At 42.9% G+C, this 13,787-nt stretch overlaps 1 protein-coding gene across 3 annotated transcripts in view; it reads right to left on the minus strand.

Moving 5' to 3' along the window:
- Positions 1-3,706: 3,706 nt before the first annotated feature.
- The window catches only part of FHDC1 (FH2 domain containing 1), a 36,528-nt gene continuing 26,447 nt past the window's right edge, over positions 3,707-13,787 (minus strand). For all 3 annotated transcript variants that reach the window (XM_061374246.1, XM_061374238.1, XM_061374230.1), the window contains exons 10-12: positions 12,771-12,888; positions 10,734-10,898; positions 3,707-7,768 (exon numbers count right to left, since the gene is read on the minus strand). In XM_061374246.1, the coding sequence (XP_061230230.1) occupies positions 5,729-7,768; positions 10,734-10,898; positions 12,771-12,888 (2,323 nt within the window). In that variant the 3' untranslated portion in view covers positions 3,707-5,728. The remainder of the gene's footprint in view (positions 7,769-10,733; positions 10,899-12,770; positions 12,889-13,787) is intronic.

Genomic DNA, 13,787 nt, shown 5'->3' on the forward strand with positions numbered 1-13,787 from the left:
GGAGAAGGATGAGTTATTAGCGGAGGTTGTAATATTTAAGAGGGTGATGGAAAATTATAATAGAGGAAATAGGAGTGGGAGGAAGCAATCATGGGACGTAAAGGGGCAAATACAGCTGTAAAAGGGTGGGGAAAATCAAAACCACATTTACACCCATTTTTCATCCTAAAAAAGGAGATTAAAGATTTGCATAGGGAATACGTCTGAATCAGTTTAAAATGCTGCGTGAGAAACACCAGGAACCGAAACACAAAGCTCGCAGCGTGTCCTGTTCTTAGCCCCAGAGCTGAAGTGATTCCAGCAGTTCTCAGTCAAATGCTTTCCTGCAGTGATTCAGAGGAATCCTGATTTCTCCTGGAGAATAAGGTTTAAACCTGGGCTTACCAGAAACAGCAGACACTCAGGGAAGCATGAGGATGCTAATGTCAGAGAGAAGAGTACCCATATGGCTTTTGAAAACTTGTCTCCAGTTGTGCCTACCCGTTTTTCACCATCACATTTCCCCGTAAGCACACATCCCCAGTTTCCATAGGCGCATCAGCTACCAGGCTTCAGTAATTCATAACACCTGTCGTGCCTGTATCCATCCTTCTGTGTTCAGTCCCTTCCCAGAAGTTGTGCTAGCCCACTAGGAACATGGAAAACCTTACTCCGTTGAAGAAACTATCAAACATGCGCATAGGCAGTTCATTTGTTTCCCTAAGGCTACAGGACAGGGCCCTGGAGGCTAAGCCTCAGGAGAAGCAACCTAGCTGTGGAGTGTGTTTACACCCATCAGCCCTGCTTTACTGCTCTCTGTTGAAAGGCAGCTTTTACTTCTAATGACAATGAAATGGGATGAGTAATGAGAAATAAAATTCATTGTAATATCAATACTTTCTAGCCAGCCCCTTTTGGGTGCCTGAATGAACATTGCCTGTGCTCAGTTGATAGGATTTATATTTCAAAGTAAAGAGGAAAGAGTCATTTGGATGTGCTCTGGAACTAAACAGAGCTTTTGCTCTTAGTTTTTTTCTGCTGGATCACTGCAGCCACTAAAAATATGTGGTGCCTCTGGGCAGCAGAAGGATATTTGAAGCTACCACCTCTATTTATCAGTCAAAATCCTATTGTTTAAAAAGAAAAGAAGTAGTAGAGTTCATGTATTTCCTTCACTTGACCCAAGAGGAGGCATCAAAGTGTTTTGCCTTTCTTTTTTTTCTCCTCTTCCCAATAAATAAGGATGGAATAGGATAAAAAGGAGCTATTGTTCAGACCTGATCAAAAGCAAAGAGACACATCCCTGTTCAAAGGGAGCCTGTCCACAGCCTCTGCTTCAGATGGGGTCAACAGTCTCAGAAACGCATGTAACCCTCTCCCCTCTCTGCAGACAAGGCCACCCTTGCTGTGCATCTGCTTGGCCACCGCAAACCTCACCCTGAATATCACCACTGAAACCAATGTGCTCAGGTCCCCTCAGTGCTCCCTAATGGTTCAGGGCCAGTAGAAAGGACATCAGCAGCTAGACGTTAATGAGGATTTTTCTTTCCCTTTTTTTCATTAACCAGAGCGTGCTGCAAGCTGTGACTGCACCCTCAGCCTTCAGCCTGAAAACACACAGAAACCAACCCCATGGCAAGGAACAACCACTGGCTGGAAACAGTTTTCTCCAAGTGCAGGTAATTGACGCTGGTGGTGGTGACCACACGTTGAGAAGATAAACATGCTCTCCTTCAACAAGAACCTTCACACGTTCATTGCCTCAGTGCCACTTTCTTCTACAGTTGCAAGGATATTTGTGCAGATACTGGTTTTAACAGCGTACAAGATTTCCAGAATGCATCTTTCAGCCAGGAGAACATGACAGGTTTTTTAATACTGGCTTACGAGTAATGAAAAAGTAATGTATTTCTGGCTGTTTGGACAGTGATGTGGCTAAAACAAACTCCTTTGTTTTCAGCAGCTGTTAACAATACCTGTAGGGAGCTGTTCCCAAGGCAGTTATCTCTGGCACTGCCGGCAGTAGGATGTAAACAGCATGGATCAGGTTAATGGAAAACGCTGAGCAGCCAAATCTGAAAGGAGCCGTGTTTAGCTGGGCTTCTCTTGCAGGGATTACATTCTCATGTGTAGCAGCAGCAGCAGTGATGGCTTTTGGAGGGCAGGTCTTCCTTGGGGTCGGTGTGCACTGAGCTGGAGGCAGCAAACCTGGCCGAGGGTGTGCAATTACAGTCACAGTATATGAGCTCAGGGTCAGCACCCAGCTAACGCACCGCATACCTCCAGCATGGAGCTGGCTCAGGTCTGGTTAGGTCAGAGCCAACATGAGGCTGTCTGCATCCGTCCACGCAGACATACCCTAAGATTAGAAAGATACAGATGGGTTATTTTGAATGACATAGTCCAGACTTGTACACTGTAGGAGGTGTGATGAGAACTCTTTCTGTCTTTCTTGATAATTTAATGAGCTGTTGTAATGAGGGATACATTGAGCCCCTCATTTGTATGCAGTTCCCACATGAGATGTGAATATTAAATTCCTCTAAGTATGAATCAGCACCTCTTACTCCCACAGTTCTTTCTCCTCTCAATCTCCCCAAGCTCCACAGCTCCAGATCCCCTCATGGTCCCCTGGACCCCCCTACTTCACTGCCACCTCAACAGCCACCAAATGAGAGAGATGCACCCCATCTGCCCCCAGTGACAGTTAGAGAAGCATGGGCCCTTGGCAGAACAAAGCTGGAGAAAAGGTCTCTGTTGCTTGCTGAAAACTTGCTGCAACTGGGCTAGCCCTGTGGCCTCTTAGTGTTTGAGAAACTTGCATGACATGGGAAATTAAACCTAGAGGGCATCACTGCCTCTGACAGCTGGTAGTTTAAATAATGAATTGGTAATTATAAACCCTTTTGAAATAAAAATGAAGTTTAAAAAAACGTAAACTCCTGAGACACACCTTTTGATGGTGAAGGGCTTTCCCACATAGATTCCACCAGCAGCCATCACTCAGCACTGGCAGACAGCAGGTGCTTGCCACTCCGCACGGGGAGACACACACTCACCAAACGAGAAAAGTCAGGGGCTAAACAAGTTTGCAAATAGCAGCAATTCCAGTCCGAAAACGATTTTCATAGCAGAGGGGAGGAAGTGCTCCCTGAGGACAAGGAGGCTGGGCTGGCTTTCGCTTTTTTCCTGCTGAATAGATGTTCTTTTGTACACAGTAAAGAAGGAAAACTAATGGGAGAATTGGGTGAAAATGAGAAATTCAGAATTGCAGTGTAGAAGTCACCACCTGCTCCTGCAAAACAGGCTATTCTTTATTTCCAAAGTCCTGGGAGTTGTAAACCCAGATTTCTCAATCAAGTGTGCTAAGCTAAAAGGCATGAAGATAGAGACAGATCCAGACTTGTTAGTGCCATGAACATTTGTCTTGGCCACAACATACAATGTGTACACAGCATGCTGCATCTACCAATCTAATACCTTCCATGTTATACCCAAACCTGTGCAGAAAGTCCTGCTCAGAAACGTTCAGAAAGTGAAGTTAAACTGCATGTCTTAGTATAAAACCAAACCTCAAACCTAGCATTTGAAGCGCCAGGATTTCTGCTGTAAAGTCCTTCCTTTTGGGACTTTACCACAGTGACCTACACCCAGACTCCAGTTGTGTGACATCTCAAGGACACTAAAGCCAGGAGCATAACAGGAAAGAGAAAATACAGACCTCATACCCAGTAAATGGGAACTTTATTAAACTACCGAGTTACTCCGAAATGTATAAATGCTCCATTAAATACATTCAGTTCTCTTTTACACAGATTTATAGAAATTTATTTACATGTTCCAAACACATTTAAATTATTTTTCAAGCTTGCTACCAATAATTTTTTTTGTTGTTTTTTTTCTTTAAAAAAAAAGAGGGAAAAAAGTCAACCATCTGCTCTTGCAGATGTGCATACATACACACAGATACAAATAAGGGAGATGCTTTTGTATCTAAGCCACAGGGGAGGCAGTATCCAAAAAGCTTACAGGGTTTCAAGCAAAGATTTGCCCTTGCTGAAAAGTGGGCTATATAAGTTTTCCTTGTGGGACAGACTCAAAGAAGAGGCCCTGTGCAATACTTAACAGGCTTTGGGTATGATGTCTGCATCCAAATTTGCTGGTATGTGGGAAAAGCTAAAGGCCCCTTACCAGATTCAAAACACGAAGTTAGCTGGGCCTCATACTAGTCCATGAGAAACATGTGAGCAATTAAATGGCTCATTCTCACTGAGTTACGCTCTCCTGGCACTGAGAGATAGAGCAGACGAACAGATCAACCACTAGTAAGTCAATGCCACTCGTCCAAAGAGTTTTTCCTTTTATTTTCCATTTTATTCTTAAATGAGGCTTCATTCATAAGTGAATAAAAAAGCAACTCTTTAAGTAGGATGCTTGGGAGAACAGCAATCAGTTTCCCCGCCTACATATATTTCTCTTGGGAAGATGCACGGCATGCTGAACAAGTCCTCCCTCATTCTCTGCACCTTAGTCTGACTGGAGTTAAAATTTGTATCTGCAGGAAAAAAGAGGTGCTTTTATTTTGTAAAAAGCTTATCAAATACTAGCTTAATTCATCCCTTAGAGTCTTTAAAACATTGAAAACCACATTTGAAGCAACCAAGGAAGTCTACAAAAACATAGTCATGCATAAGCTCTGTGTTTCATGCTAAATATTCATGTTGACAGGGAGAGGAGGACGAGGAGGCAGGGAAACTCATGGCTCAATCAGAGCCATTGCAACATTCAAGTAATTTGGTAGTAGATAAACCAGTGGAAACATGGAATGGTAAGAAAGTGCTCAGCACTACATCGCAGCCTTCCAGAGCTGAACTGCAAACGTCCTTGATATGTATCATAAATATATGGCACTTCTGTATGACCAAAAGCTGGCGAGTTTGCTTGTGACCAAAACAGGTCAGGAGTAGTCATTATCCCAATGGTTACTGACGGCCCTGCAATAGGCACAGCTTCCAGCCGTGCTACTCGATGCAGCACCAGCCATATCTACTTGTGCATGCAAGACAATGCTGCCACATTCGTGGAGAATCAGCCTCCTGTCCAGCAGAAAGCCTTCTCCAGACACACATACATTCATACAACATGCTATAAGTTCTTCAGTGAGGTTAAGGACAGCCACAAACAGCAAATGTTTTGGTTTACTATTTTTTGGCCAGCAGTCCTCAGTCTGTCCAATTGCCAGCAATGGACTTTGCAACAGGCAAAAAGAGTTCCTGAATCCAAGGAACTGAAAAGCAAAAGGAAAGCACAATCACCTAAGTTCGTTTTCCATACTGTTCCACAGGATTCACTTTGACATCGAATAAGGAACCAACCCGCACAAAGGCTCGACTCCTAGGAAGAATCTTATGTACACAAAAACTGGCCTTTATCCATGTTTCCTGTCACAAAGCTTTTCATCTTGTAGTTTAACTTCTTAAAAGTTTGGCTTTTGGTGACCTTCTGTATGACAAATATGCACAGATTTGCTGGTACGCTCGCGTTTCATCACAGTAGCTTCAAATACATTCATATTCATAAAAAAGGATTTAGACCAGAACACAACTATTTGCCCTTTTCTAACGGTGTGCTGCATTTCAATGAGCACATGATGATGCTTAGCAACAGTGTTACTGTTTCAAGGAATTTCACCATACGGACATCCAGTGCTTGAACAAGAGTTCACATTCCAAGAGTCAAACCCTCTCCCTTATTTCAGTAATGGCTTCAGTATTTTACCAATCGCAGTCCGGTTTGCATCTTTCAGTTTAAGAGAGGCCTTCTCCCCTGCTCCTTGCTCCTTCGATGCAGGCTCTACTTTAGTGCTGACGGCTTCTCCCTGCAGGATGCTTCTTCCAACCACTCTGGCACTACTTGCTCTCTTTAAGGTACTCACACTGCTCTCCTTTGGACTTGGATCATCAGAGGTCACTGCTGGCTTCGCTTTAGGCAGCCTCTGGGACACAGACCTTGTGATGGTTGGAGGTCTGGACGAGGTGGATAGATCCACTTTCGCACGCTTTGAAGAAGAAGCCACCGTATTCCTCGCAAAGTTTGGGACAGCAGAAGGTGTTTTGGGAACACAGACTGTAGCAACCTTGGTGTCATCTGTAGGGGTCTGGGGCTTTACACTGGAGCGACACATCTTCATTTCATCTGTCTTTGACTTGACATTACTCCTAACAGGTTTAGAGCTTGGCTTCTTAAGAGAGACTCTGTCCCTCTCAAAATGGGCACTGCTCGAGGTGAAAGTGCCTCTTTGTAACCTTGGCTCTTCTACTGACATGCTGTGCCTGTAAGGACTTCTTGGCAGTGTGTCTGTTGTGCCTCGGACAGAGCTGCGGTGCGAGAGCCGGCTTTCCACTGCGCTGGTTTCACGAGGTGCTGGCTTGGCTTCTGGCTTTTTCACACTGCTCGGTGCTCTGTTTGACCGAGAAATGGGCACCACTTTCCTCATACTTTCATTCTCAGAGGCATTCAAAGTTCTTACAGGCCTGGAAGGAGCTGTGTGGCTAGAGCGAGTGCCACTGGACTTTGAGGAGCTTGGAGATCTATCTTTCAGAGAGTTTCTCTTTGGTCCTGCTGAGTCTCTGTTTTTTATGGGCTTTTCTTTAGGAAGGGCATGCTTGTTATTGGCATCATCCTTATCGTTTGCCGAAGTGTGAAGATCCTTGGCAGAAGCAGAATTCAGGTTTGAGAAGAATGTTCTAGCCCTGTATTGAGCATTATTCCCAGAAGAGCGTGCTTTGCCAGCCCCACTTCTTATTTCATTGCCTGCAGATTTAAAGTCATTTCCCTCTTCAGAGTCCAGTGTCAAAGAACAATCAGTTGTTGTGTCTGACACATAGAACATCGGCCCATCTTCCCTGCTTCCTGAAACGCTTGTATCCATAGACACGGGGCTGCTGCTGCTGGGTTCTGAAGCTTCACTCTTGCAACCCACTGCTTTGGCTTTATGGTCATGGGCCTCTCTAGAACTTCTGCAAGCTGGAGGCAGGTCATCATCGGCAGTGCTAAGGGAATGAAAGCTTAGATCATCTAGAGTCTCCAGGTCTGTTCCACCAGCATCCTCCAAATAGATTAAAGGTGTTTCCTCTGCAGGCTTCGCTCCTTGAATATCAAATTTATGTAATCCTTTAACAAGTTCACGCTCCTCAATTGCAAGGGCCAGAGCATTTATATCAGTGGACTCCTCGCAGGACACATTGGCAGTGTGCACACTGTAGTCGGTGCTTCTTTGTGAGTAATGGGTACCAGGACCAGCGGAGCCGCTGAAGTGACTACGCTGAGCTGGAGGCACCTGCAGTAGGCCACCACTTTTCACTTTGATTTCAGACTGTTGGTCTAAGTGCAATGTATTTAAGTTGAGATCTCTTGTTTCTTTGGATTCAGTCCAGGCTACATTTGGTCTCGCTTGTCGGGTATTTGCACGAGGAAGGCTGTTAAACTTGTTTGGATCCTCATCTTTTGAGATTTCCAGGAAACTCTGCAACTCCCTGTCTGCAGTAATCCCCAAAGAAAGCCGAGAGCGTCTAGAATTGGGGTTTCTGTACGAAGGGCTTTGCGATCTCTGCTGCAAGAAGGGAAGAAATTCTTCAAGTCCTTTTTTGGCCAACATCTCCACATCGTTTTCACTGCTGCTCCGCCCAAAGCTCCCAAGCTCTCCAGCTGCCCAGGATCGACGCTTCTCCTCCAGCTCCTTTCGCCTTTGCAAATTATGAATTTCCTGGATTTCTCGTTCCCTATTTTCCTGAATGAGAAAAAGCATAAACACATCTCAGAGGAAGTGTCCTATGCATGAGAACAAGTCACACTCCTTTATCTTCCTTTGTATTTCTTCCCATCAATGTTAGCTCTTAATGCTATCACACTGCCCCAACCCCTAACACACACACAGATGAAACCACAATGGCACCCACAGCCCACAGCCTACAGCCATTAATTGTATGGAGAGCAGTTGCCTGTGTAACTAACGCTGGCAACACATCAGTCTGGTTAGCATCAGAAGAAAATGTACAAGTGCCTGCAGAGACCAAGAACGTGACCTATCAAACCCAAGCAGATGTCAAGTCCAGAGAGAGTTCCTGCTATAAAATGGAGAGTTTCAAGCTCCCAACAAGTTTAAAGTTAGCAGTTTTATCAGGTGAGTAAAGCTCTACCTAATCATTACATTCATATTTTAAGACAAACTTGCCTGATGAGCACACAGCCAATGTGTTCCTTCCACCCTCCCTTATTACAATTGCAATTGCTCCTCAGCAAGTGCAGTGTCTACAGGGCGCTACTTATCTCTGACTCGAACATTATGGGGTGGAAATGTTGTGAAAAGACATTACTTAATTGCATATGAAAGCAAACAGAAGTTTACACAATGCCTTACAATCATTACTTAGACTGCAAGTGAACCCCTCAAGGACCATTAATCAATACTTCATTCCAGTTTTGGATCCTGTATTCACTGTTGGCTTCAAAAACTGGCAACTATTGCGTAGAAGTTGCCCAGGGCAAGCTGGAGATTTTGGCAGCCAGGCTAAGGAGTTTTGGTTCAAGATGCCATAGGAAGAGGTAGTTTGTGTTTGAAAGACAACACAGTAACACCTGTTTACTAAAATCATTAACAGTAGATTACTGCAAATATCAGCCTTTTAACTGTCACCTCTGGGCTTCAGATTTAATCTAGCTGAACCTTTGGTTGAACTTCCCAGGTTCTTGTCTGAAATGGAGAGCCTGGTTTTCTAAAGCCAGTATAGCTGTAGCAAAAGAAGGAGGAGGAAGGCCAGTCTTGACAGAGGATTCAAAAATCACATTATTTTCCAGCATGTTGTTTAATCCATTCAGAGCAATGACACACTGTTTAAAAAACCCCACACCTATATTTGTCTGAAGCACTGTCTAGCTTGATCTTCCCATTGTTGTGACAACAGAAGAGCACACAACTAGGAAAAGCTGCCTGAAAGCTTTCAGTAAACAAAAGCCTAATGCTGAAGCTCTTCTTGATGAACGGGTTAATCTACCCCTCTTAAAGTGGATTTGACACTACACTGGTCTCTGAAAGACAAGATGCATTAAGAGACCCAAGAAATCTACACACCTAAGACAGGATAAAGACAAATGCTTGCAGGAAAAATGGCTGTGACAGAGAGCTTTCTTTCAGGTATGGAATTACAGAATGAATCCTTGCCAAATGCTAAAGCTCAACTTTAAATAGCCCACTGTGAAGAAAAAATGGATAAAAATAGTTGTAGATATTCTTCTTATATCCCATATGAGACACAGAACATTTTAACCTCATCCAAAACATATTTTGGGAGATTTTAGTCAAATAAGAAGAATCTAAAAGTTTACAAAGACATGTTTAAGCATTTGAAATACATGCATATGGCCACTGTGTTATAGCTGTCATTTTAGACTGCTGGCTGTGCAGTCCACACATCACAGTCATTTGTCAGAACTTCAATCCTTATTCTGAATTGTTCTGTTAATATGTAGGGACAGAATTTAACCCCACAAAATATATAGTAAGCAAAACCTCTCAATATTTGCAAATAAGAGATTAATTTGTCATTTTTAGTGTAACTACTTACTATAGGGAGAGGAAGAAAAATTCCCATTGGACCTTAAAGTAACATCTATCCAACAACCACTTGTAATGTGTGACTATGAATTAAATTCCCAATCCCAAATAACTGAACATATATGCACAAAGTCATCTCTCATTAAAATGCCTGCAATAGTTACCACTAGTTGGTTTTATATGTTTGTATAATGTTCACACAGATGCTCAACTATGTGCTCTCTTGGGTGGTAGAGATTAGGGGCAAGCTAATGGTACAACAAGCATCTTAGCTGAACATCCCGTCAGCTTGCTATAAATCAGGATTGTTCTCTTTTTTCTGAACTAAACCTCTTTTACAAAGTGCTGTCAAATGCAGATTGCGTAAGGAAGAAAAATAAAGACGTCAGGATCCATCTAATTCATGCTATTTATAAAGGACTAAAAAATATCTGTAACAATAGGCAGACTTTGCTGAGCCAAAACTGTTGCCAATGCCAATACTGCTCCTTCATCTTAATGTATTTTGCAATATCTGGGACCAATTCAGTGTACTTTGCAAATGAATGGTGACACTGTGGATGAGGTATCTTGCTTCTGTATACCTGTTTAATTTCTTGAGTTTTCACCTACAGTAAGCATTTGAAAGAACGAAGTAGAATACACAGTCCTGACTTCACTTGGCCAAGTGTATCTAGTCACGTAAGGGACGGTGGCGGAGAACTTGAGCTAGTGCTGATTCAGGCTGGTATGCCCATGTAACGGGGTGCCACATCTTAAGGTCTTTCCAGTGATCTAACACTACAAGTCCACAGGCTGAAAGCAAGCACTAGTCAGGAAGTCTGCACAATCTGTCTCACTGCTCAGCTAAGCAATCACCAGGCTCCTCACCAGAAGCCCAGCCAATAGACTACCCTGAAGTATCATCTCAGTGGTCCAGCTGCCTGCAGCAGAAGATGCAGAGCAGTGGGGCTGCACAGAGTGCTGGGCAGTATGACCATTTCCCACCTGGTTTATGGCAAGAAATGCCTACAAGAGGGCAGTTTGCTGTAGCCATTCAAGCAAATATGTCAAATATTACAAGATATAAAATGTCCCTTTAAGCAGAAAAACAACTTAATTCACGCAAGCAATGTGTGAGAATCTCATTCAGTGCTCTTACCTTAACAGCCTTGTTGAATCTTATGCAGAAATCCCTGAATATCTGGAAACATTCATCCAACTTCATGGTTTCTTTGTCTTCACAGAAAAAGTCAATAAGAGCATTTCCCTCCTTTTGTAATTCTTGTTTCTGGTGTTCAAGCTCCTTTAGATGTCTTACAGCAAACTGTAGCAAAGAAAACCCCAACAAAACAACATACATGACATGAACCAGACAGAAAAATTAAAGTCACAACAGGCCATGTATACATTAGGAACTTACAAAAGTCATGTTCCAACCTAGGATCTGTTACAGAGCCCAAGAAATAAACACTCTGAAGGATAATTCCTACTAACAAAAGATAATGTGTCATTTCAGGACAGTCAGATGGAAATATGTGTATTTTAAAACATCCAGAAAACGTCTCATAAGGTAGCACTTTGAATTGTTAAGTGGAGCTATACAGCCATGGTTAGAGTAGATCAGTAGAAAAAGATTCAGGAGGATGAGAACAAGGCTGTGGTTAGACTTCGAGCAGCAGAACTGCTTGAAGCACTTCGAGCAGCTGCCCTCCGTCTCCCCTATCTGCACCACCAGCCATTCACTCCCTCAGAGTCCCAGAGGGGGGACCAGATTTAGCTCAAAGTAACCCAGGGAGAAAAGTTAATCTGTCCTCTCACAACATCTAACTCATGATAACCTAAATACTTCTGTCACTGCAGCACCAGGGTGGGAATCTGCAGCTGGTGGAACCACCAGTGACCATTTAAGCCAACCCTGCTTAAGTTACTTGGCAAAGGATGGCAGGAGGATAGGAACAAATCTTGTTAGTCTTAAAAAGAAATGCCCAATAAAAAGATGGATTGAAGATAAACTGGACAATTGGTAAAAGCATCCATAGAAAATTAGCTCCTCCCACTTATTTCAGTAATTTATTCACAAGGTTGAGATAATGAAAGCTGACTTTTAAATCAGCTTGGTTATCACCTGTAATTAGAAGCAAAAACCGGAAGTGTTTATGTAAGGTATGCATTTGTAAAATGATTTTTTCCCCAGCGCTTCTTTTGGAATGTGGCCTGAACGAGGTTGTAGTGTTACATAAAACCAGCTATCGAATTAAAAAAAATCCTAAACATGTTAGAACATAACATTAAAGAGTCTGGGTGCAATGGATGAAAGCCAACAATTTGGAGTGCGTGAGGACAGGTATTTCAATCTTAACCTGCCCCTTTCTTCATCAACTTCTCATCTCCTGAAAAACTGCAGGGGCTATTAACTACATTTGCAAGCTGAAAATCAGGGCGGGTTAAATTCCAGATCAACACCTGCTTTCTTACTGTTAATAATCATCTACAGTGTGAAACAGAAAAATCATTTAACTGAAGTATAATACGTATTTCCTCAGGCATCACCATGTACTCAGAAAATACCAAGAACTCTGCTTCAAAGTTAAGTGCTATACACATTCATGTCTATAAAGCAACTGCAGTACTAAGAAGGAAAATGAGAACCCACCCAGAACTAATGATATGGCTCAGAATACTACACTCTGCGCTAAGGGTAAGTAAGTAGAGAAAACAGCCCCTTAACCTTCCAGCTTCTACCAATATTTCTTCAGTCACCCAACATCAGGATTCTTATGCATAGCGCAGCCTCAGCTAAAACCAGCATGCTCCAGTATAACATAACAGGCAGACACTATGTTTTGGGCAGCTGTGAAGTACAAAACCAGTGACCAATCCAAAGTGTCTTCTATTTTAACCACTGATGCTCATCAGTCATTTCATAGGCATTAAACACACTTGCCTAGCAAGCCTTGGGCAATGTACACTCAATATCCCTCCCTGTAAAAACACAGTCCTTCTAACACTTACTTGACAAGCAGCATGGAGCTGGAACACCTTTGTACAACTGACAGGGTAGATATATTAAAACAACGCTTCTGTTTATTACTATGCCCACATGCTTATTAACATGTCCACACAAATTACATTCAGCTGAGGAATACTCCCGTATTCAGGCAACAATATAACACTTTAACACAGATATCCCACAAACCTGGAGAAAGCTTTCCATCTGGTGAAAGAGTTTTGGATCTCGACGAATGCTGTCTTTAACAGATCTTGCCTTGAAAGACAGCGAGTGGAGCTCTGCTTCTATATTATCAACGGATAACCTAAAAATAGCACATACAGAGAATGTTTATCGAGGGGGAAGAAGCTGCCTACAGGTGATCCACAATATGCTTCAAAAAATGGATGTTTAACATGAGGTGCAACCTGACTATCAAACAAGACCTGCTGGTTCAGGAAATCTTTCTAGAGTAGACACTGAGAGTTAAGAGAGAGATAAGCAGATTTCTTCTTATTTGCAACCTGAAAAGATTCCCATGGGGTGTGGTTTCACCATTAAGTCCAGCCAGTCCTACCCCTTTACCATGAGAAAAGGGAATGCCGCCCTGCCTCTGACCAGGTGTTCCTTTTCTCTCCCTGGTGCTTCTGTTAGCACTCATTTCTAGATAGCCAGCCATATCTGTATACTGAAAATTAACCTAGGAAAGGGAAAAAAACAATTTGCTCCCAGGTGGATCATTTGCTTGGTCCAGCTGATTACATGACTGTTCCAAGTGCAGGAACTGGCATAAAAAGGGGGTCACAAGGGACTGCCAGCCAGCACTACCCATTTTGGCAGCAGCATTTGGCATCATGAAATTGCGTGTTACGTTCTTCTAAGCAGCCTACACAGTCTCAACCCAGCAGCTGTAACATTCATCCTTGTACCACATACCAGCAGCAGAGCTGCTCCTGTGGAGAGTTAAACTGGAAATCAAAGACCACAGGAAAGAGCTCTGATCTGACGTAATCTAAGCTTTATCCTGCGAGATCCACATGCCATACAACAGAAGCTCCCACCCAAATCTCTCAGTGTGAGGGTTAAACGCTTCTAAATCTATGGCACTTCCTTCACAAGAAAAATGAGCTTTGCCTAGAAGTTGAAGAACTACAGCTTCCAAAATGATAAAAACTAAATACATGCTCCTAACTAAGGTCATTTTACCGGCAAGCAGCATGACTT

Source organism: Neopsephotus bourkii, unplaced genomic scaffold (genome assembly GCF_033783945.1).
Source record: "Neopsephotus bourkii isolate Nb327-2 ecotype Australia unplaced genomic scaffold, CSIRO-AGI_Nbou_v1 NB_168, whole genome shotgun sequence".
Lineage (NCBI taxonomy): Eukaryota > Metazoa > Chordata > Aves > Psittaciformes > Psittacidae > Neopsephotus > Neopsephotus bourkii.